A 24,560-nucleotide genomic window follows, 5' to 3' on the forward strand; every position below is an offset into this window, starting at 1 on the left:
TGACACACTGTTAAACCCGATGCTCCGACCATGGGCGCCCGCAGGACCTGCTGAGGGATTCGCTCTAATTAAAAACATTTCATTTAAGATCAAAGAGGGAGGCCAACATGTAGCTGCTTCCTCTCTCTGGTCCTCCAATCCTCTCTCTGATTTCATGCTGACGCTCCAGTCCATCATCGTCGCCTCCTGGTTTTCGTCTCTCCAGCCGTCCCTCTCCCCGTCCCTCCTCCACTTCCTCCGTCTTCATCACCCTCGCTCTCCAGCTCACTCGCCCCTCGTTTTTCCCGCTCTCTCCGTCCATCTCCTTCCATCCCTCTATTTTCCCTTCCGTTTCATCATCCTTTTTCCATCTCCATTACCGTCCTCAGTAATTTACTTCCCTCCTGTCCTCCCCACTCCTCAGTGATGTTTTCACATCAAAAGGCAACGACTATGTCACATCTGGAGCGAGGCAATTTTGGAGGTTTCATGGAGAGATCAGAAGGCGAGATAGTGTCCGACAGCAAATCTGAAGAACGGCATTGGAAAAAGGTCCCTTTCCCAGGCATGTATGTCAATAAATGTATTTTCTCGTATGAGTGCTCACTACTTTTAAGACTGGTAGAGCGAGATAAGCAGCAGGGATGGCAGCTGGACTGCCTGGTGGGACATGGCACTTAGATGTTTGCCAAGCTATTCGGTATTTGGCAGCAATAACATACAGATAGATATAGCTAAGTACCTGCTATTTGCTTTGGTGAGAATAGATGTTGAACACATCTTAAAAGTTAAGTTAGTTCAGGATCAGCAGATTGATGGCAGCACAGGCTGCTGGGCCATGGTCAGGACAGTTTTTCCACAGGTTACTAAACTTGTGACAACACCAGTACAAATGACGAGGCTGCCGAATGGGCGACCTCAGCTCGAGTGTGACACAACTGGATGTCTTCAAGGAGAGCTGGCACATTTCAAGTTTTGTTTTTTGTTTTTTTTTTTTTTCCTGGACCCCAAAACCGTGACAATTGTTGACAGGATGTCTTGCCGCCATGTCTGTGTCAACAGGAGTGTTTTGAAAAAGACCTCAGGACATTTCTAGCCATGTTTGTGGTGACCAAAAGAAACATTCAAAGCCAGATTATGGCGTTTTCTTAGCCATAATCAAGTGGTGTTTGTGCCTAAACCTAACCAGAGCATGAGTACAGCGTGACTGAACAGACACATTTAAAGTTGTAACAGAAGAAAACTTAAACTAACCTGTGGTTTAGCATACAGACACTTTGTTAACATGGTGATTGGGTTGAAGCCCACAGACATGTGGTAAAGTAATGCTAACGTTAGCTAGCCCAGTTTAGAGAAGTTTAGGACATATTAGGACAGTAGCGATATCCGACACCCTACAACTGTTCACAAATATATGGAGCTCCGTATAATTATGATAGCACAAACTACTGCAGCACGCCTGGCAAATACTCGGCTTCCACAGGAACGCTTCGACTTTCAGAATCTTCCACCGTGTATTAATAACTGACGGTGTGTGCCTATGTGAAAGCGTACGTGTGTGTTTCTGCACGATGGAGAATAATGAGTAGAGCGACGGATACATGAGTGATGCTCAGCGACAAAGGGGGAGATGAAATGAAGGCGGCAGGGGATTGGAGGAAGGGAGCCGCGAGGTGGTGGAGATGAAGAGAAAGAGGGGAAGTAAGGAGGGAAGAAGGAAGTGTTAGCACGGGCAACAATTGATAGATGGCAGGGAAAAGGGTTAGAAAGACAAGGGTGGCAAGGAGCAGAGATTGACAGGTGTAGAGAGTAATGGAGGAAGGAATGAAGGGGTAAGAAACCAAAGAGAGTGTTGCTGAGTCGAGAGGAGAGGCAGAGCTGGCGCCTGAATCTAAAGGCAGGCAATTAAAAGTGTAATAAAGAGACAAGACAGCCCCTGGGTCGGGAAAGTAACCAGGGCTGGCAGTCAACTGCATTATAACATTTTCACACACACACACACACACACACTCTCTCTGACGGGCTGAAAGAGAGATATACTGAGGAGAACATGCATCGGCGCTTGCACACAAAAGCATACACACCCACTGCGGCACGCGCACAAAGACGGAAGCTGAAGGATTGGAATTAAAAAGTGTTTTATCAGAACAAAAGGGGGATTCTCGAGGGATTTTCTGCTCGGCTTTCACTCTGACACTGACAGCCGTATGTGTGTGTTTGTGTGTGTGTGTTTGTGTGTGTGTGTGTGTGTGTGTGTGATAAGTGTGTAGGTGAGAGAGGGGGAGTAGGGAGAGGGAGGTAGTGTCTTATTGCAGTCATTTGTAGCTCGGAGTAAATTCAACAGCATGTAAACTGGTTTATTGCAGAAACTATTTTGTTGTGTGTGTGTGTGTGTGTGTGTGTGTGTGTGTGTGTGTATTAGTACGTGTGCACTTGTGTGTATTAGAGAATCCAACAAAATCATGTATTGAAGACTTTTGTCTTATGTAACAAAACACAGTGTACTTAGTAATTTGCTATATTTCAATCAATATCGATTGACCAAAATGTTACAGCGTTTTGATTATATTGATTTCAACACGTCCTTGTGCACTTGTGAGACTTACGATGATCAGCAGAATGAAGTAGATGAAGTTGTAGAAGGAATGAGCATCCATCACATAGTACATGATCTCCACCCAGCCCTCCAGAGTGATCACCTGCGTTCGAGGGGAAAGGTGACAGTGAGTGAACAATGACCGTTTCCACAGGAGATGTCCTGTTCTTAAAGGAACAGTCCAACAGTTAGACGATCCCTCTCATGTCTGTACATTAAATATGAGGCTATAAGCCGGCAGCTCGTACGCCTGATAAAGACGGGTTACAGAGGGAAGCAGTTAGTCTGCTCAGTCTGACATTTATAGCAAATATCATCCACCGGCTGTGAACCGGACTGCTTCTTGGCTCGGAACAGTAAATTTAACCACATGGCAAAAATTGGTCTGGCTCAGTCATGGGCCACGTAGCCTCCTGGCACTCAGCTCAAATACAGCAATGACTTACGGATGACAAGTTCTTCAAATCTCTCAGACACCGGTGCTCGTGGAATAGTAATGTCTAAGCCGACTGTGTGAATGTAGCTGGCCCTGTTCTGGCTCAAATCCCCTGGCCCCGCGTCACGAGGCCTAAAGCGGGCTGTGTAGGAGTCTTCACATGGTCCAACACATAACCTCATCATAAAACAGTGACTGGTTTTTACAGCTCGGTTCATGTATGGGTTCAACAAAGTAGCTATAATGTGTTAATCAGTGAGCTTTAGAGGTGCTGTTACCTTCAGACCGAGCCAGGCCATCAGTTTGATACTGGATTTAGATGAATGAATAATGAAAAACTTCGGAATAGTAATCAGAAAGTATTTCAAAGTAGTTAAAACAAAGATGACTTCTCCATGATCTGGTCATCAGGCACCTAGTTTACTTCAGCTCTCACCTGGAAGATGACAATCCAGGCGTAGGCGATGTTGTCAAAGTTGATAGCTCCTTTGTGGGGGTTTTTATGCCCAGTGTGACACCTGGTATAGTACCGGTTCCAGTTGACGCAGAGCCCCGCCACACTGACGGTCCCGTTGGTCAGAGGCTCGGGGCTCAGGCCCAGCGACTGGCGGTACAGGGCGTCGTCTTTATCGAGGCAGCACGCCCTGCCTCCCTCGCGGCGGGCCGGCACGTCGGTGCAGGACATGATGCCGTTGTCGACCGGCAGAGAGCAGATGAAGGGTCGCTCGTCATCCTCGTCCGGCATGTAGTACGGCCGCGGCAGGCTGATACCTGTCGCCCTGGAAGTGGTGAGAAGAAACAAAAGGTTATTTCTGTTGCACCATGAACGATACATGTTCCACTGAAACACGAAAACAGGGAGCACTCTATCAAAAAGAAAATAAAGAAGTAAAGGGACAGACAACTGTGAATCAAAGAAAAATCAAAGTTGGCAGCATTTAAATATCGTTCTAACTGATGTTTTCTTTGTTTGAAACGGAAAAAAATACAAACAGTAAATTGAACGTACACCTGGAAATAGAACTGAACAGTTGAACAAAAATATCATCAAAATGTCACAATCCAACGGCGTGCTGTAATGAAGCATTGTGTCATTTTCTCAAGATGCGAACACACATGTGCGACCAGCAAAACCAGCGATGATCACATGATCATTTTTCACATATCATTATAAAAAATTAGGTAAGAAAAAAAGAAAAAAAAAACATTCCCACAAAAAATTGTGACATGGTTCAGCACTGTTTCTGTCCCTCTGACATTTCACTTATTAAATTCTGAAGCAGTCATCGTTGTCCTGTTCGTGACTCGTACTGAAGAGAACGTAAACAGCCTGTGATATTCCTCAACATTGGAAGCGGGGTGTAAACTGACTGTAGCTTGATGAGTATTCAGTAAAACTTGGAAACCAATTTCAAGCCTGGCTAGTGCAGATGTATCATTAAAAACAGAGTTATGTAATTCGGTAATTCGAGTACTAGAAGAATCTCTCTGATGCATTTACAGAAACACTGAGATACAAAAATATCTCTGCTGTTGCAAGAATCTCAAAAAGAAAAAAAAAAAACAAAAACAGAAAAGTGCTCTTGATATTCTTACCCACATCCACAGACAAGAGGTTTGTAGTAAGACATGCCATCAAAGAGAATGTGTGTGTGTGTGTGTGTGTGTGTGCAGTCATGCTTGTTTGTTATGAGGACGGTGAACAGAGCAGAAGCCCACACGTCCTTCAAGGCTATTTCCAACATTTGTGCCGGCATGAGATCTGAACTGTAAGTATGACGGAGAGGGCGAGTGGATGAAAGGATGGAGAGGAAGAAGCGGTGAGAGCCGGGCCAGACACAATGAGAGTGATGATCACGTTGGTAATGGTGAAATTGAAAGAAAATTACAGACAGAGACAGACGGAGAGAAAGGCAGTGATGGAAACACATTAACCCAGGCACGCCGCACTGATCGCCGGCCGGCGTTGCGTCTCTGACTGACTGTTCGGCCTCGCGAATCACCAATTTCACTTGTTTTACGTGGCATTGACTCTTGTTTAGCTTCTACCCTTTGTCTTCTTCCACTAACACATGCAGGCTGTCAGAGCTTCATGGTTTTCTTCCAAGCACAAACTGTTAAATCTTAGAGTACTGACGAGTTTATCCCCCCGTGCAGTGGAGCAGAGCGTCATCCTGACTGCTGGTCAGCTGTGGTTTAAAGTCTGACCCTTTAACAGAGAAAGTGAAACACTGATGAGCAGCAGGAAGGATCACAGAGTGTTTGATCTGTCGGACTTCATCGAGGATATTCCTTTATGTTCGACTTGGTCTGTCAAAGGAGACACGGACAAAGGGACAGGGACAAAAGCAGCGTTGGACTTTGCTACGTTAAATGAGCCCCAGTGAGAGTCGCTAGTTGTTGAAAGTAAAAGAAACGGATATGAGAAGTCGGAAGAGAGGGGCACTGAAGAGGAAGACCAGCCACGGGTAAGAAAACTGAATGATGAAAAGAAGAAAAGAAAATATAAGGAAGAAGAAATTCACTGAAGAAAGAATAACTGATACAGACAGAGAGGATTCAAGTATAACATCCAAAAAGAAAGAACGAACGAACGTGGAGATGCACAATATATATTGGAGCAATAAATTATCAGCTTGATAGCGGGACAGTTATATTATCTGCTATTTATCTGCATCAGTGAAATCCAGGCCGATAAATCGAGCTCATAATACGAAGCAATATAGTTTCACAGGATTATAATTTGCAATATGTCTTCCGCAAGAGTTAAGAGAGGAAAAAGTTTCTGCACAACATTATTAAATTCTTCATCTTTGCTCAAAAAATTTACACACTATACAAAAATGTGGAATTGTCTGTTATCTCATCTGTGTCAGCTGTGACAAGAAGATGTGTTGATGGTTTTCACATCGGCTGAAGGAATCCATGTTGTGTGTCCCTAAGAGGGAGTGAGGAAGGAAGCAGTGAGGGAAGATGTTGCGTAGGAAAATGGAAAGGAATGACACAAACAAGAAGCAAAAACAACAAAAAAGAGATGAGAGGGATAAGAAGAAGGGGAAAAATCAGTGACTGGATCGATAACTGAAGTCGGACGGCGAGATTCTCGTCTTGCAAAACCAACAAGAGTAATGTGCGAGGCGAAGAAGAGGAAAGACAGCGATGGTGTCGGGCTTGACATTACAAAAAGAGCAAGGTAGACACTAAAGACGGAGAACAGCAAAGCTCTGTGTGATCTCCCTTTAATCCGAGGCTGCGCCGCTATATTTAAAGGGCAGACCGAGAGAAAGAGATACAGACGAATGCAGACGCTGGTTAGCAATTACATGTGACCTGGTATTTGAGAGGGCTCGACAGCAGCGGCGCTGTGAGTACGACCGGGCGTCTCACTCAGCCGATGTCATCGTCACGCTCTTTGTGTCTCTTTCAGTGACTCGGCCTCTCTCTCATTGTCCTGCGCTGAATAGAAGCGATTACCTGACGACACCTGCAAGCCTTTTTTTCACGTCAGTTGCTTTCGCTGTGAGTCTTTCAGACGTTTTTTTTTTTTTTTTTTTCCTTCATCTTTAATTTTCTCCTATCAGTTCTTCATTCCCATCATATCACTTGATTCTGGCCAAAATCTCCTCCGTTGCATCATCTCATCTCGATTGCAGCTCTGTTGGCTCATATGGCCGATGAAAGCTTAAAAAGGTGCGCGGCCACACCGATTGCACTCACCCCCACCTGTCAGACCTTTCTGAGTGTCTCTCGTGGTTTCCCCTTTCCTTCAATGTTTGGATGCTCCTGTGTCGAAGTCTCTCCTACACCTGAGCACCCAAAACCACATTCAACAGGTCTGAATGACAAAAGATGATGCAGGAGTTTGACCTGGGAGCTTCTTTACAAAACCTTCATCACCAAACAATCTAATTTCCCCTGTTGAACCCGACAGTTCCTTCCAGCTTTCTCCCGTGACAGCGCTCTCGTCTTCTCCTCCTCTAAGTGCTGAATCTGCGCTTCAGTGTGCAATTAATCGTGCAGAATGTATGAAAAGTGCTGAAGTGTGGTCTAGTGTCGCGGTAATTGTGCACTTGTAAAACAAGACTGTTCTTTTGTCGGACCACTTTCTATTTGTTTTGAGGTTTTTCTTTTTCTTTTTTTTTCAGTTCTAGTACTCCTGAGGGTGCAATTAGGTGACAAGCACCCTTGCCAGTTTCTTTCCTGGCCAACAAAGCTGAGTACCTCAAACAAACACGAGGCCAAAAGCAGCCCGGAGGAAAATGTCTCTGGCTTGAATCAAGACCTTCATAAAAATATAGGTGTTGCTTGAACAACAGCTATTTTGTGAGTCCTTCTCACTGTTGAGAGTCTCTGCAGTGTCGGATGTGTCTCAAGCCGTTGATACGTTCAGTTTATCACCCGGAGTAAAAGCTGATGATGGAACAGTACTCAGTACTTTCAGCCTCAACATTGCCCTCAGGTGCACATCAAATACCAGTTGTTTATTATTTTCTTCAAATACAAAAATGTGAAATGATCAGTTATCTTATCAGTGTTGGTCACGAAGCAGCTAATTGTTGATATCAGCTAAAAGAAAAAATCCACATCATGCATCTCTGTCAGAAACATTCTCTGTTCCTCTCTCAAGCTCTGCTGGTCTGTTGAGCCCACCTGCTCAATTATGTCATTTCGCAGTAATGAAAGTGATTTTTGTTAATTTATTCATTACCCACACATCAGAAAGAACCTGCATGACTGTGTGTATATGACTGCATGTGTTCCTACTTATGAATCCCTGTTGATCGTCTGTAAGTAATGCCATTTGTACTCTGCTCTTGTTGCTCTCAGCGGCCTGAGAGCAGAAAGTAGACGTCAGAAAAACGTGACCGTCCACCCACCTGTTCTACTCATCATCCCGTCGCCCACCTCTCCCACTAATCTCTGCTCTCCCGCTCGCGACCGAGCCGACACCCAGCGACAGCAGATCCCGCGGCCTGGCTCATTATCGCATTGGATGTCTCTGTGTGCTGAGGTGATTATATTCGCCACCAGACAGCATCAGACAGACAGCAGTCATTTCACACATGAGGAGACGTTGGACTCCTGACAGTAGAGCCACCAGCCAAAGGTGTGTGCTCTCGTTCCAGGAAACACTGATTTGAAGCCGCCGCACACGGTTTGCGTCAGCGTCGTGTCGGAAACAAAATCTGTTTCCGTGCATGTGTTACAAACGTTGGATGACATTACTGAAATTAACTCAGGTTGGGTCAGGACATCCCGTGATTGCATCCCCCTCTCCATCTCATCTCTTGGTTTGGTTGCCATGGTGATGGCCCACCCCACAGCCTCTCATCAGATCATTATTTTCTCTCTGGGCTCGGAGGCGCGCATCGGCGTCCAGCCCACTCCTCCGTGCAGCCAAACCGGCCTAATCAAACGCTTCGCCGCGGATTTGGTCTCCCCAGGCTCCTGCTCGCCATCGGCTGAATCCCAGTTATTGTCTGAGCCCTGTGTTTTCACAGTGGTATTAGCTGTGCTCTTAATCATGGAGGTATTTGGGGACAAACAATACCTGTTAAGCTTCCAGCTCCTAAATTAGACCTACTATTTTATTTGGCTGTTATCAGGGGACATGCAGAGAGTCATCGTAATTCATTACCAACTGCAAATATATATATATATATATATATATATATATATATATATATATATATATATATATATATATATATATATATATATATATATATATATATATATATATATATATACACACACACACGTACGGCGTGAGCGTGTTATCAAACCCAACTGTCTGAAACGACCCAGAGAGGGAACACTGATAAACCAGAAACAAACTAATAACTATAAACACAGAACAAAAGGTGCTAATTAAAGTTATTAAAAATTATTTCCAATTGATAGCTCAGCTAGCATGCTACAGCCGCTTTTTCAGTCAGTGCACAGGAGCTCAAGCTCAAAACGTAAATTACATCTTTAAGCAAACACTAAATTCAGCATACAGTACACTTCATTTTAAGGAGATTACTCAGCGAGTGTTACCAGACTCTTTTTACCTTTTAACAGTGACACATTACATGTTTAACTTCCCAGAAAGGTATTGGGAACATACAGAATAATAACTCTTAACTGTAACTGTAACTCATAACTGTCTCCATAAAAGTACACAAAATATGTGTGATGTCGAAGCAAAAATACATTATTTTGTAAGTTTAGCTTATCTTGCGTTACAAAAGCAAAACAGTTATAGAATAAAATATGTTTTGAACCAACATTGCAGGATCAAAATCTGTGAGATCTTGAGTAATGTCAAGATCTCATTGGCGTTGATGTCTCACCTTTTTCATAATCATGACATTCAGTGGCGTTAGATCCACTGTCGGCATAATTAAAGTCTACAGTGAACTCAATCATCTCGTGCTGTTTGCCATGAAGGTTAAAGGGTGGAAGGATCACAGTTTTCTCCAGTTTATAAATTAAAAGTCGGTGCCTAGAGATGTACAGAAAATAGTGAATCATCCAGCCCGTACCGTGAGCTATGAGCTTTGACCTTTTGGCACACAGTTTAAAAAATGTCAACTTAACCATTTCAAAAACTCTTAAGTTCCATTATTAACATTTTATGTGATCACGGGAAACTTCAGCTAACTCAACTGAAGGTCCAGTTTAAGACGGCAGATTTATGCGTCTCATTACCAGCTGGTCAAACACTGAAGCCTCTCCACAGCCTCAGTGTTTGACGAGGTGGGACTGACATGTACAATCAGCTTTTTGTCAGTCTTACGATGTAATGCCTGTTTTTTTATGATCTGGTTTTACTGGATACAGTTGTGAAATCAAAACAATACACCACTGTGATTGGTTCATGGCCTATTGGTTATATTTGAATATAAGAACGTTGGCTCTCTTTATGTATTTTAACACATGAATGATTGTAAAGATGTTGCCTCGGGTTGCATGTTGTGCAATGCAGAGCTGCTGAACCCAGTGAAAGTTTCCCCGGGGGAACAAACGAAGCACGTAAATGTCATTGTTTTTGAGGATGAGAATCTTTAGCAAAAGCTCGCTAAGTTATATTTAATAATGCTCGTAGGAAAACGAGGCTCTTTTAAATTGAGGTTGTGGTATAAAAACGATAAATGATTCATGCCTGAACGTCACATCGTGTCTCATCTTTTAAGCTGTCCTGCGAGGGAGCTGCCGTTTGATTCAGGGAGGGGTGAGAATGAAATCTGACTCAGCTGCCTGAATTCACCGAAAGATGAACAATTTTATGGGTGGAAGCTCGAGCACATTGACTTCTTGATTGACAGCTGTTGCTTCCTGCTATCGGAAAGAATCAAATGCAGCGCACAGTGTAGCAACAAAAAACACTCAAACAAGTGTGATCGCTGTGCTATCGAAGAACACGAGCAGAGAGTGTGTCGGCGGCTGCCTTCGGTCGCGTGTACTCCTGTGATTCTGAAAGGACATGACAGAGAAGTGATTGAATTTCCTGCTACTTCCTCCAAAATAAACAGCCCACAGCCACCGAGACGCAGAAAAGCAATCCTGGAAAATACCACGCAATACCACTGCAACAACATCGCACCCGCACATGCACCCAAGCAAGAGTTCACCCCAAAGAAAGGAAGTGCATCCAACTGTCAAACTGTAGAGGTTAGCGGTAGCAGGAAGGAAAAGGAACAGCACACCGGGTTCACAATATTAGCATCCTACAGCTCGGGCTTTTTCAAAAACCCAAGATACCCTGCTGCGTGTATCAGTGGGATAGTTTGCATTTGTGTGTGTGTGAATGTATAAGTGTGTGTCCTTGCAAGAGTTTACGAACACGTGACTGCCTGCGTGCGCGGCAGGAGATGATTTGTCGTATCCAATTGCTAATGATTATAATGACGGACGGGAAATGATGCCAATTGAGCGCAGCAGTGGAGAAAACAATGTTGTTTCCTTGAAAGAACAGGTCAGCAGGTCCAACACGTCCTCGGAGGCGAATTCAGTCAAACTAAACCAGAATATTTTCTCTCCACGCCGCAGTTGGGGATCCCGGGCCCCATCGAGAGAACCAGAAACTCCCAAGTGATGCCTCAACTTCAGGGACATGGTGCCAGGGGAGTTACTTGGAAGAATTTTCCTGAGATTAAATAATAAATGGAAAATAAAGTGGAAAGATCTTGTTGTTCTTCTTCTAGCCGCTCCTTGTTTGTAGTCACCACAGCTGATGTTTCCGTCTGTTGGCTGACCCCGGCACCCACTCATCCCCCCGAATGGAAGATCTGCACATTGGATTTGTCATAAACCAGATGCCCTTCATGGCCCAACCCCATATATCCAAACTTGGGACTGGAAATTTGAAATGCACTTTTGCTAAACCTAGGTTATGTATCTGTCATCATGTGGACAGTGGGAGGAGGGGATCAAACCACAAACCCTGTGATTTGTAGACAGACCTCTTGACCTCCTGAGCTAAAGCCATCCCGACTTGAATAAATAATATGAAAGTTAGATCTGAATGCAGCATTGGCCGGTTTGAATTCCCTTCTAACAAATCTGGTCTCATGGAATCGACAGTTAAACTCAGGCATCTGTAGTGTAATGAGGGTTGTTGCGACATATTGATAGTGATGACGATCATTAGAAATTGTCCTCACAAGACTGAAAAGACTTTATATGCCTAAAAAGGACTTTTTTTTTTTTTTTTTTTTTCTTTCCGAAAAGGCACTTTTACACTGTTATTGGCAGAGCAGCACTGCAAACTGTCTAAATTACCTTCTTCTAATGTTGACTGTGATCATTACCTCATCTTTACAAGACCGGGGTTTGGGTGAGAGAGATTATAAAATGTTTATTGGACTTTCACCGGCACAAGACATCGTACATGTTTGCTCTGAGAAAGGGTTATAATCCGATCCACACTGAGGCGGAAACCGAGCACCATGATGCTTGTGGGAGCAATTTAACTATCCTAGGGTCAGTTAACGAGGTCAAACGTACCGTACACGCCGACATTAACCAGTCTAAAACATCGCTTACAAGCTGTGTCCGCTGACTTCTTTGTTTCCCCCCCAGTTTGCTTTCTTCCTTTCTCGTTCCTGTCTTGCCTTCTCTTTTTTGTTTTTGCCAAACTTTTCTTGCATCTACGCTTAAAAAAAAGTATTGGTGATCTGACAGAGTGGAGCAGAGGTTGTGACTGAGGGTTGGCAGGAGGTTGGTGGGGAGGCGGGAGAAAGAAAAAGAGAGAGCCAGTTCTTAATTAAGTGGCAGAAAAGGCTCCAAGATAATGATATTTGCTTTGTGCAAATTTTGGTTTGCAATAAGCCTCATTATATTAACACTCGAGATGGAGAGAGAGAGAGAGAGAGAGAGAGAGAGAGAGAGAGAGAGAGAGAGAGAGAGAGAGAGGCTTCATCTCCCACAATGGTGATATCAGTCGATTATGTAATTAATCTTCTGGGAGGGCAGGTAATGAGAGGAGAGGTGACAGACGCATGTGGACTCACACATGTCCACTGACGCAAAAGCTTCATGTTGTGGCCACAGCGTGTTCTAACACACACACATGCATGCTCACTTTCTCATTGGCTGCAACTCGTATGCATCCACACACACACACACACACACACACACACACACACAGCCTGCTGGAGATGATGGTGTGCAGATATCACGCCCACTCAGACAGGCGGGTAAACTTTCCAAATGACAGACCGATGCAGCGCAGATCCTCGAGCGTCACATTGTCTCACACACACACACACACACACACACACACACACACACACACACACACATAGAGAGAGCAGGCGGTGACTCACAGTGTGAAGTTCTCCTCCGGGTAGCAGCGGTTCCTCAGCAGCCCGGCCCACAGCTGCACTCCGATGATGCCGAAGATGAAGAAGACGAAGAAGCAGAGGAGGAGGACGTTGCCCAGCATGGGCAGAGTGTCCAGCAGCAGGTTCACCAGGATACGCATGCCTGAAGAGACAAACAGAACAAACATTTACATCGTGACACACGTGACATTACCCTCTGCACGACTAACACAACCCCGGCTCTTCTTCTAAACTGAATGTGACCCAGCTTGAATCTTAAGTTGTGACATTTTTCTTGTTGTTTCAGAGGTCAGACCAGCAGAATCTGTCAATTTCATCCAAAGAGCATGGCACAAACATTTAACCCTCAGTGGACTGAAGGATAGCTGGCTAAACTTGCTCCTAATACTCTCTTCATCATTGCATCCTCATGAGTTCAGGCCCAAAACAAAAACAAATTCATGTCATGTTTGGCCCCAGGTGATATTTAGTATTGCAATGCAGTAAGTAAATGAATTGATCTGGTGACTTTTTCATAATTGCTTTGTGGCAGAATCCCCTGATATTTAGCTTTTTTTAGGCAAACAGCAATAACAATAATGTCAAATCCTTATCCTCATCCATCAGCATTTACGGTGGTGTTCATTATGTTTTTTCAAGTTTATCCTCAAACAGTCAACAAAGTCACAATCTAGGAATAATTGGCCAATGTCTGACAACAATTGCGGGACAACAGCCAATGTTTTGGGCCTTCAGGAGCCAGACATCAGATATCAGCAAAAGTTTTTAACATTTTTTGTCATTTATTTCATTTTATATGAGTTAGGGAGACTGATTATTCTCTCGTCTTGCCTTTTCTTGTAGCGAAACATCTTCAAGAATGGACACCTTTGCTTGATTTGTCCTTTTGAGACGTGCACATTGTGATGCTTATGGGTTTTGTGTCGGATCGTTACCTTAAAAAATTGGGACCAATGAAAACAAGGTTATTTTGGTACCATTAGTCATTCTCCAGTAGATTCTGGGATGCTAGCGCTGCAAAAAGTTACATTTGCGTCCTCCAAATTCAGGCCACCGAATGCCTCTTTTTCCTTCCTCTTCATTTTAAGAAGCTGTTGTAAAGGTGCAGCCCTGATGTGCAATGCATCACACCTTTAGTCTCTGACAGAAGCAGGCTGAACAGAGACACAGCCAGTCTACACTCACATGAGCTGACCAGTCGTCATTAATCTTTGAACAAAGATCTGGTGAAAATTTACTGAAAATGGCACATTGATTATCGTAAAGAGCCAACAAAGAAGTCATATCATGCTGCGTATCAATTCCAACTTCAGGGGACATATTGACCAACATTAATTCTTAACTTGACTGGTGGTAGAAATACACAAACACACACAAACACACACAATTCAAAACTTTTCCACCGACATACCTCCTTCTCTCTCTCTCTCTCTCTCTCTCTCTCTTTCACACAAACATGTTGTCGCTCATCCCTCCCACTCCATCGCTCGTGCAGAAATTAACATATTATGCATTTCCATATAAGCCGTCCTATTATCATAATTAGCTAATCAATTCCTAATCTCCACACTAATTGTGATCCCACGGCCCATTACTCTGGCTCTGATCTGTGTGAGGAAACTAAACCGGGGGTTAAATGATATCTGTAAAATAGATCGAGGATTGATGCAGCATTTAGCTGACTAATCAACAGTAAGTGGGCAGGCGGACCTCGGACCTTCTCCCAGGGGTCCTGCCAAACGACATAATGGTTTAAGATGCTTCAGTCTGATGAAGCAGAAGACGAGGAAGCTGGAGAGCCATGAACGGCCTTCCAGGAGACCTGGATACTTGAACAACAAACAGTGAATATATATTTCAAAAGTGAAACATCCTATGAAAATGTGGGGTCATATTTTGTATTCTATCCGCGCTATAAATAATCCATATTCTACCGATGGACAAAACTTTCTAGTTTCATCTCCTCGCGGGAAATAATCCTCAGCATAGCAGGAGGCGGCTAATCCCAACTGTAAAATACACATTTCTCATGAGAGTTAAATCCCCCCTCAAAGGGGCTGAGATTTCAGCTTTTTTGGGGGAAAAATGACAAAACAAAAAATGTCTTTTGTCTCTCATCCTTTAAGAATAAACTCAGACAGACAACAACATGACCTCTGGGTGGTGGGTGAGTTTGGATTTTTGATGTAAACAACAGAAAGTCATGAAACCCAAACAGTCAGCTCTCAGCACCAGTCAGGCGAAAAGAAACATGACTGAAGGTGCTGAGACGAGCATTTATACTTTGGTTAATTTCTAATAATGGACTTGTTTTTGATTATTTAATTGGCGTATGCACAAAATCACATTATTTGATCTGAATCCAGATGAACTGCACTGAACTTTACTGGAACTGAAGTCTCAGCACTGGCAGTGTCAGCGTCGTTCTTTATGCCTGACAGAACCTGATTTCCTTTGAGAAAGTTGAAACAGACGTCTCTTTTTACTTTCACACTGATTAAGTCTGTTTGAAGTCAGCAGCAGCTCACAGTGCTGCAATATCACCCATAACACCCCGATGTGGAAATATTAACAATTAATTAACATCATTAATAGTAAACTTTGTACAGTGTGTTTTGAAAAAAACAAAGAAATACAAGAAGGAAAAAAAAAAAACGTTAAAAATTTAAAAAGCAACAGAAAAAGCAGCAATAAAACAGCAGATGAGAGGAAACAGTAAAACAGCTTTTTCACAAGTTTGAGATGTGATTAAAAGATGAAAAGTTCCAAAATTGTATAATTGGAAATAAAAATAAAGTCACTTTACTGGAATAATAATCAGGCTGGCTATTTGATCACGGGATATTACCAAGTGCTGACAAAATAAAACAACCCATGATTGATTTATATAAAAAAGCAACTTCAGTCTTCTGAATCATTTACAGCAGCGCTGCAGATGGAGGGAGGAGGACGCGAGGAGCAAAGGAAAAAATAATGAGGAAAGTGGAAATGAGATTAGCAGCGAGAATAAACAGAATATAAATGAAAAGAGGGAGGCGGCGAGGAAAGAGAATGTGCTGATGACCGTTACCTTGGCTGCTAATAATCCTTTCCCAGGGGGGACTTGTGGGTAATGTAGTAAACAGGCCCAGTCCTTTAAGCTGAGGCCAGTGGGAACCCGGCGTGGATAATTTCCATTAGCGTCCCATTAACTGACTCTTCTGGTCACTTCACACGTCCTCCGCTGAGTGTGCCTACAAGTACGTAGCATGCAAGTGTTTGTGGCTTTGCATAGGCCTGTAAAGTGTGTGTTCATACTGCTGCTGCGTTTGTGTGTCTGCATGAGTGAAGCACTCCATGTTTGTGTCTCTCTCCCACAGCATGGAGATTGAATTACCCTTGAGATGAGCTCTGGGGTAAATTGTCTTTAATAGAATTGCTGAAGTGAATTGCTTCTTTATTCATTCGACAAATAAAGCGGAGTGAAATAACGGGCTCTTGGCAGCGGGTGCTGGCGCAGTGCACAGGTACATTTGTTATAAACTGACCTTTTGCTCCTCTGGTCACCTCGGCTGGACATTTGTGAAATAACTTGACATTTGTTAGTCACGTTCATGATCATCCTGTCAATATTTGATGAAGCCTGAGCGAACCACTCGACGGCAGTTCAAATAAGCTGTGTCCCCTCTAAGATTGATTCTATCGAGGGATGATGTTGGAGGTTTATATATTTTTTTTTTCTTGATCTGTTCAGGGCACCCACAGCATGTTTAAGGGTCAGGTTTAGTTTTACTGATAAGATAAAGGCCATCTTCTCAGAGGACACAGTGTCCTTCTGTGATCTGATACAGCCATGTTGTTCCTGGAACATCATAATTAAGTTGCAAAGCTATGACATCACGACAGCGTGGTTGGTTGGTTGCAGTGACAGTCCCGGAGCGGCATCAATTATGATTTTCCAGGAAGGAACAACACCAACGTGGTGATATCAGATAGTCCTCACAGCGGAAAACAAAAAAAAAAACAAAAAAAAACAAAAAATCCCATTTAGCTTCTTTAGTTTCAGGGTCCTTGAAACACTGATGGTGCCTCACTGTCACTCTGTAATGGCTGACTGGGACCTTCACGTGACTTTCTATACTTTATCATGTGCGTCGATCCCTGCTGTCAGATCATCAGCTGGGTTACACATAGAGACACATGAGCATTCACACCTACCAGTGGGAGCCAATTCAGAGTGACCAATGAACCTGACCCGCATGTCTCTGGACTTTAGGAAGAAGCCTCAGTGCCTGGACACGCAGACACAGTGATGAAAACATGCAGATCCTGCACAGAACAGGAAGCAGCCTCACGTCTCCAGCGTGTAAGACGACAACGGCGTGTTCCTGTTCCACCACTGTGACCGCCACACCTGTACCTTTTTGCCTGGCTTAATAACGGGCTCACTGCTTTTCCACCACTTGCACCAAACATTATGAGCCAGCTGAGAGAGGCCCTGCCTAGTTAGCTCAGTCATGAAACAGCATTAATGGCTAAATAAGGAACCTATCCCAAACCTCCCCGCCACCCACTGGTAAAACCTAAGATTATGTTCTCTGTAAGCATTAATTTAACTGCAGGGTCTAAAACATGAGCTTCAGCTTTGTCTTGCATTAATGGCTGGCACATTTGCAACCCAATCACTGTAAATATGTTGAAGGTACAGCACAGTGTACCATCATGGCTGCCAGCAGCGTGTCTCTGTCCGACTCAAGGTCTGAGGGACGCTGCAAGATTGGGATTTATGTCTCAACCAGCAGCAGTTCATTAACGCAGGAGAAAAATGTGTCACAGTTGTGTGTGTGTGAGTCTTTTTTTTGTGTGTGTGTGTGTGAATGAGTGTTGTGATCATGCTGCCTGTCAATCCGCCTGCGTATTGTCAGGAAAGAAAATAAAAGAGACGAATGCAATGCTTGGATCGCCTCATCTGTTTCTCTAAGATCCACACTAATCGTCTTCCTTTTTCCCCCCAACTGATCTCCGACTCTCGCGCTCTCCATCCTCTCTGTCCCGACGCTCATTTCATCTCTATTCATCCGACGACTCCCTCCATCCGTTGCACTTGTCTCCTCGGCTCTATCTATCATCGTAATAGCCTACTCATCTGAGTCCCCCTCCCCGCCCGCGTCTCTCCTCTCATCATCCCTCTCTTCCTTTCGTCCATCTTCGCCCATCCTTCATGGAGCTGGATAATCCCTTTTTCCCTCCCTCGTTTGTCTCTCTTTGTGTCCCTTTCTTCTCTCCTCTCACCTGCTTCTTCTTCTCTCTCACCCTTCCTTAACCCAAATGCTGTGTCCTTATCGAAATGTTGCTGAATAAATCACAAAGAAAGCATGAATCCGCATGTGTTTGGTGACTCCCTTACACTGCCTCGCTCTTGCTTTATCCTAAGCTCTGATACAGACAGGCTCACTGTTTTTGATGTCAAAAAGAAGGCGCAGTAATTGGAAAATGCACCTCTACTCATAGAATTGCAAGATTACAGCTGTATCTATGCTTTGGACTCTAATGGCTTAACATTGTTTGTCATTTCTCCCCATACAGAATAACCCACTCAATTGCACATTAAGTCCACCTAGCACGAAAAACATTACCAACCATTAGGGGATGTAATGATGTAAACACAGACCTCTCTGTAATATGAAACTTACAGGGCTGAATGAGTTGTATAATGTTAAACACGTTTTTAAAGTCGTGACGTCTCGTGAGCAAAACTGAACTCAGCCCTCACTCAAGAGAGAGAACCTTTAACAGACAATTCAATGATTGTGAACTTAAGACTCAAAAAACATGAACATATATAAATATGTGTCTTGAAGACGTTTCACCTCTGATCCAAGAGGCTTCTTCAGTTCTAACTAACTGGAGGGGAGCTGCAGGCTTTTAAACTCTGTGTGGGAGTGTCCTTACAGAGCCGTTAAGGTGAGTTCTGAGTTTCAGAGTTGTCAGGGGCTTCATGTGGTTTGCTAGGGCTAGGTGAGCCCAGGTGTGAATGGTTGTTAAGCTGTCTGGGGAACTCGCAACACATGAGGGCCAACTCCTCGGGTCAAGACTCTGCTGTCCACTTATATCTGAAGGAGAAAAACATCATGTCTTTGAGGACGACAGTGTAAACATGTTGGCCAGAGAAGACAGAATCCATCTATGTCAAACTGGAACGACCATCTCTGGACAGAGGAGATGGCCTGCGACATTACTTATCACCCACCTACGATGCTGTACTGAGTTCTCTCTTCAGACAGCTTAACAACCATTCACACCTGGGCTCACCTAGACCTATGAACCCATGAAGACTGGCTGGGTCAACGACCCCCAAGTGGCCCTAATTACTCTGAAACTCTGAGCTCACAGGTGTCCTTAATGACCCTGTAAGGACACTCCCACACAAAATGTAAAAGCCTGAAAACTCCCCTCCAGGTAGTTAGAACTGTAGAAGCCTCTTGGATTAGAGGTGAAATCACATTACAGCACTGGAAAGAGGGGTACCGTTTACAATTTCATCCATCCTTGGCTAAATGACATATAGTATTGCAATGCAGAAAGTACACTGATCTGGTGACTGGCCCTTAATATTTAGCTTTTTGGGCAAACAGCTTCCATCCATCCTGTAACCACTTCATGGGGTTGCAGGGTTTGTGCTGGAGCCAATCCCAGCTGTCCTCACTGATGGCAGAGGCCACCATGCAAGGTGCCAACTGCACATCAGGAGCAATTTGGGGTTCAGTATCTTGCTCAAGGACACTTCGACATGCAGTTCAGCTCAGCCCGGAGCTGGGATTTGAACCAGCGACCTTAGTGGCCGACCTACTCTACCCGCTGACACACCAGTGAGCTTCAGCCGCCCCCAGGCAAACAGCAAATCCTTATCCTCGTCCACCAGTGAGAAAATGGATGAAAACCAATTCAGATATCACAGACAGAAATAAATGGGTTTTGTTCTTTTTGCACCTGAATCATCAGAGAGACAACTAAGAAAGACAGGAGAAAAAAATATAGTAAGGAGACATTCAGAGGGGTAGAATGGACACTGACTGACCACACGTGCAAAGCTGGATATGACGACAACACAACAGAAGTGTCCTTGACTCTATATAGATCAATGGTCCTCTTATAGAAACATGTACGTTTAAGAGCTCTCCATGTGTGGATACTAATAGAACTGTATGTTCTGTATAACGATGAGCCCAATATAGAAATCTACACACATTTCCCTGCAACCAGCTGAAATCTCTGCTGCTGCTTTCAGTGAAGAAGAAAAAAGAAAATAAATTGCTGGGACAGTTCATGTTGCAGAATTATGAGCAGTGGGAGGTTTAGCAATTATACTTATAAAGGAAGCGAAAACAACATTAACTTCAAGCACCAGCATATCCGACTTAGAGAGTACTCATAGCTTCTTAAAATGATTGCCTGCTAGGCGCGATTGAGACAAATAAAGCACAAAAGCAACGAGCAGCGAGCTCTGATTATTCTCATCGAGGAGGACAGAGACTAAGCAGCACTTTCTGAGTCCAAGTGACGGGCTCGCAGCGCCCAGAACACTTCAGCGATGTCTCCGCATTGCCTCAGTGATGTGTTCGGGTGCTGAGGAGATTTTGTCAAAATTAAAAAAAGCTCAGGCTGGATGAAATTACTTTAGTTGTTTTAATATCCCTGTCACTTGGTGTCCTTCAGAGTATTTCTTTTTTTCTCTCGCACAGCATGAAATTACTTGTACAGCGAACTAACACACTGAGATGAAATAAACATGAAATGTGACCTCTCTGTTAGGCCTTTCTTTTTTTTTTCGATTACTTCATTTTTGAGTCACTGTTTGAAATGCACACGACAAAATCAATTTGTTCACAGGCACACCTGCACCTGTAGAGCTCCAGGCCGGCTCACTGAAACAACAGGCACACAATCAAAATGACATAATTACAGCCAAGACGACCCGGCGTTTGGGCTGCATTTGGTTGGTCGGGATTGTGTCGGCATACATGGTGCCACAATAACGGTGCTGGTTCCATGGGGCCCATTCTCTCCACAATGAATATTGGAGTGAAACGCAAGCTGCACTGCAGCATTTGCTGTGTTGCTGACAATACAAGCAGGGATCTGTGAGCAAGGTGAAGCAGTGAACACCATCGATATATAACACAAGAGCTGTTTTGGGTCAAACCAAAAAAGATCCAAGTAATGACTGAAAGGCCTTGAAAAAGAATAATGAATGACTTTTTCAGCAGTTTGATGGATTCTTACATAAATAAACAAAAACTTTCTGAATTCAGAACTTGTGCATGTAGCTGGTAAACTTCTTCTCTTTTCTTCTCTCCCGCTGATTTGTTTCTTTTAATATTGCATCGTGTTGTTATATACAGTATCTAAATGCCTTTACTTTTAAGCTTAGTTAAGTTATTAGGTTATGTTCTGTTATGTTAAGTTAATAAAGTCAAGATAAGTTCTGTGGCTCGTTTTTTTTCTGTTTATATGTGTTAATGTTTTCATCTTGCCATGTGAATAGACAGTTTATTAATGCTGCTGATCGTTGGTGTTCTTGAGATATACATTCATATGTTATATTTTCAAACATACCTGTCTGCAAACAGTCCTGTCTATTCCTTACCGTTGTTTGTTAAGCTTTGTCGTCCTTTCTCTTAGATGACGTGTGTGTTGCCATGTAAGTACATTGAGGGCGAGCACAAAATATTCTATACCTTTATCTTTAAGTGGACAGAAGCTGGGCCGATTAAACTGGAATGTGATTATCTTGCAACCCGGCATTACTCACTGTGTTGTAAGAAAACAATGTTTTCAAAAAAACTGCTCTGAGTAAACTCTGCAGTAGATAAAAATCATTGTCTCTCATCAGCTCAGAGCCAGATCCAACGCCCTCCAAATAATAAGTAAAAGCTTGTTCGTGTTCCATCTGATCTGAATGAGCGCTCACAGTCGAGGTATTCCTGGCTCGGTGGCTCGTGTTCAGCACCTCGGACAGCGACCAAGCTGCCCGGCTCTGGCGGCTCTCGCAGGCAGCTGTCCATGGTGCTGAATGAGAGCCACGTTACATGAATGAATATCATTCATCGCTTAATTACTGGATATATAATTGTTTTTTGTTGTTGTTTTTTTTCTAACATCACAGTTGATATGGGAGGCAGTACATATCCTCTATTACTTTTGTCTCAGAATTGTGTTTCAATATGTTTAATTAGCTGTGTAAACCCAGAAAACCTGCTGCAAAATGCTTCAACTGCTGGTTGAATTAAGATTTTAAGATTTTACAGTGAACTTTCAAACTTTCAAAGCACTGTATGGTGGCACCTCGCCAACTCGTCCCAGTTTATGTTGGTGATTTGCTATAAATGCCCCGAGAGTCTCTGGTCCAAACCACAATCACATTGCCTCTGTGGGCTTTACAGTCTGTATATTAAAAGCCTCCTCTGTCCTCCTCAGACACTGGATTCACTGTGTTGTCTGTAGATAATGTCTGTTTTTTTATTATTATTATTATTTTTTTAACCTCATTATTTTTATTATTGGTTTTGTATTTGCATCATGTTGTTGTAATTGCCTATATATCAACTTATCAGTACAGTATTTTATTTCATTTGTACAACCACCTTGTAACCTTGTGAATAAAGCTTTGTGAAGGCCGATATGGTGTTGTAACTTACTTGGCACCCTGTTAATTGCTTTGAGAGGTCGCAGCACCCTCACTGTTCTGATGGCAGTGAAGTTCATGTTCTGCAGGTCCAGCGAGTATTCGACCATCCTGGAAAACACAAACAAAACATACAGAAGTATGTATTAACAACACAGACAAGACCTGTTAAAGGGGAATTAAAAGCAAGACCAATGCATAACAAAAGCCACTGTACCACAAGTGATCAACACCGAGGAGTATTTTCATCTGAACTCGCTGTGTTGTGCTGATTTAATGAACTCTTCCCTCTGTATTTGTTCACATGTAAGAGCCTAAACAGAAAGACAAACCCTCACACAGTCGGAGTCCTGCTGTGCCGAACTTCATATAAATGAATGAGCTGAAGTTTGTGGACCTAATAAAGCGAGTCGTTGGGAGAAGCAGGTCAGTGGCAGAATTCACTTCCATGAACACGGTGCTTCTCTGTCTTTACACGACCACAACCATCGATCAGTTTGCAGCTATGGACAGACACCGATGTGTGCAGGTGCAAGTTACAGAGTGCTGCACTGGACTCGTGTAACCAGACGGAGCAAGACGGCAAAGTACGAAGGACGCAGCGCAGCAGACCTCCTGCGTCCCTGAGGATGGATATCCCTCTAAGCACATGTAGCGAGAGCATCAAAGTGTTTTCCCCTGGTCGCAGGTGCGCTCGAGCAGGAGAGGCGTGAGATTAAACCTGCAGCCGCGTGAGATGAAAGCCGAGCCTTGTGAGGGAGCGCGGATCGGAGGTGGAGAGAGTAAACAGGCTTGAAGTAAAAACTAGGTGTGGGATAATGGCGACAGGAACGAGGGGAAGCAGAGAGCAAGTACTTTGCTATTTGACCCATTTCTGACAACCTTATTACTGGGGAAAACATGCCATGCCTGAATAGAAGTAGAGGCAGCGAGAGCGCGAGGACAGATAGAAGAGACGGAGGGATGACAGGAGATGGAGGAAGCGTGGGATAAGGACGGAGAGATCAGAGAGTAAAGCGCAGAGGGATGATTAAGTGCAATATAACGATGGCAATAAAGCGAGATTGAGAGAGGGAGAGGGGGTGAGCCTGAGGGGGTTTTATCAAGTGTTGGAGATAATTGCAGCGTTCGAAAACAGACAGATAGAGAGAGAGAGAGAGAGAGAGAGAGAGAGAGAGAGACAGAGAAAGAGAGAGAGAGGGGGGAGCAATATGCATATACCTGGCTGAGCAGAGGGAAGCTGCTCTCAGGCTGGGGTTAGAAAAGAGGGGGAGAGAGTTGTCATGATGGAGGAAAAGGAAAAGAACTGAAGGGAAGTTTCAGATATTTCACACAAAGGTGTTTCTAGCGCTTCATTATAACAAGCTAAAATTCACCGAGCGCTTGGAGAGCTTGCCAGGTGATCTTCCAAGGGTTTAAAAAGCCCCGGCCAATTACTTGCTTTTCGACCTTTTCGACCTGCATATCTGGGGAGGAGTCCTCAAACAAAAAGAAAAGGATTTTGACAGCAAACGGTGAAAAAGTAGTAATGCAGAAATCCTCTGCATTCCTGGTGTTCCAGAGAAGTTTGAAACAGTTTGAACTGGAATCCTGTTCAAAGGTTTCAAAGTTGGGATGTTACTCAGGAAATTTGAAAGAAGAAAAGCTCGGCCGTGTCGAAAACCTCCGCCAGGATTGGAGAGAAAATATAGGCACAGCCGACTTCAATAAAACGTCAAGCTGTTGGAGCATAGGTGTTCCAAGAGCTGCACCTCGTTCAGACGCTGGAAAGACTCAGCCTGCACTGTGCTTCCACAAGAGCTCAAAGGTGAAACTCCTTCACTGCACAGCCTGCTTTTATTCTGTGCAGTCCAGCGACCAGACCTCAGTCTGGTGACCGTGCCTGTGCACACGCTTCAAAGCATCCGTAAGGTGTGTGTCTAACGCAGTGAGCCGTGAAATACGAGTCTCTCTCCCTCTCGCCAGCTCGTAAAGGTATTACCATAACCTTGGTGGTGACAGGAGCAGGCTGGGCACTGATTCCGCTACAGCTCCCCCCAACAAATCTTACAA

The 24,560-nt window shown here is 43.8% G+C and overlaps 1 protein-coding gene across 3 annotated transcripts in view; it reads right to left on the reverse strand.

Moving 5' to 3' along the window:
• LOC119024399 (voltage-dependent T-type calcium channel subunit alpha-1I-like) overlaps positions 1-24,560 on the reverse strand; it is a 224,257-nt gene that overhangs the window by 82,171 nt on the left and 117,526 nt on the right. For all 3 annotated transcript variants that reach the window (XM_037107182.1, XM_037107191.1, XM_037107200.1), the window contains 4 exons: positions 22,522-22,619; positions 12,827-12,986; positions 3,448-3,790; positions 2,586-2,678 (listed from right to left, as the gene is read on the reverse strand). In XM_037107182.1, the coding sequence (XP_036963077.1) occupies positions 2,586-2,678; positions 3,448-3,790; positions 12,827-12,986; positions 22,522-22,619 (694 nt within the window). The remainder of the gene's footprint in view (positions 1-2,585; positions 2,679-3,447; positions 3,791-12,826; positions 12,987-22,521; positions 22,620-24,560) is intronic.

Source organism: Acanthopagrus latus, chromosome 1 (assembly GCF_904848185.1).
Source record: "Acanthopagrus latus isolate v.2019 chromosome 1, fAcaLat1.1, whole genome shotgun sequence".
Classification (NCBI taxonomy): Eukaryota; Metazoa; Chordata; class Actinopteri; order Spariformes; family Sparidae; genus Acanthopagrus; species Acanthopagrus latus.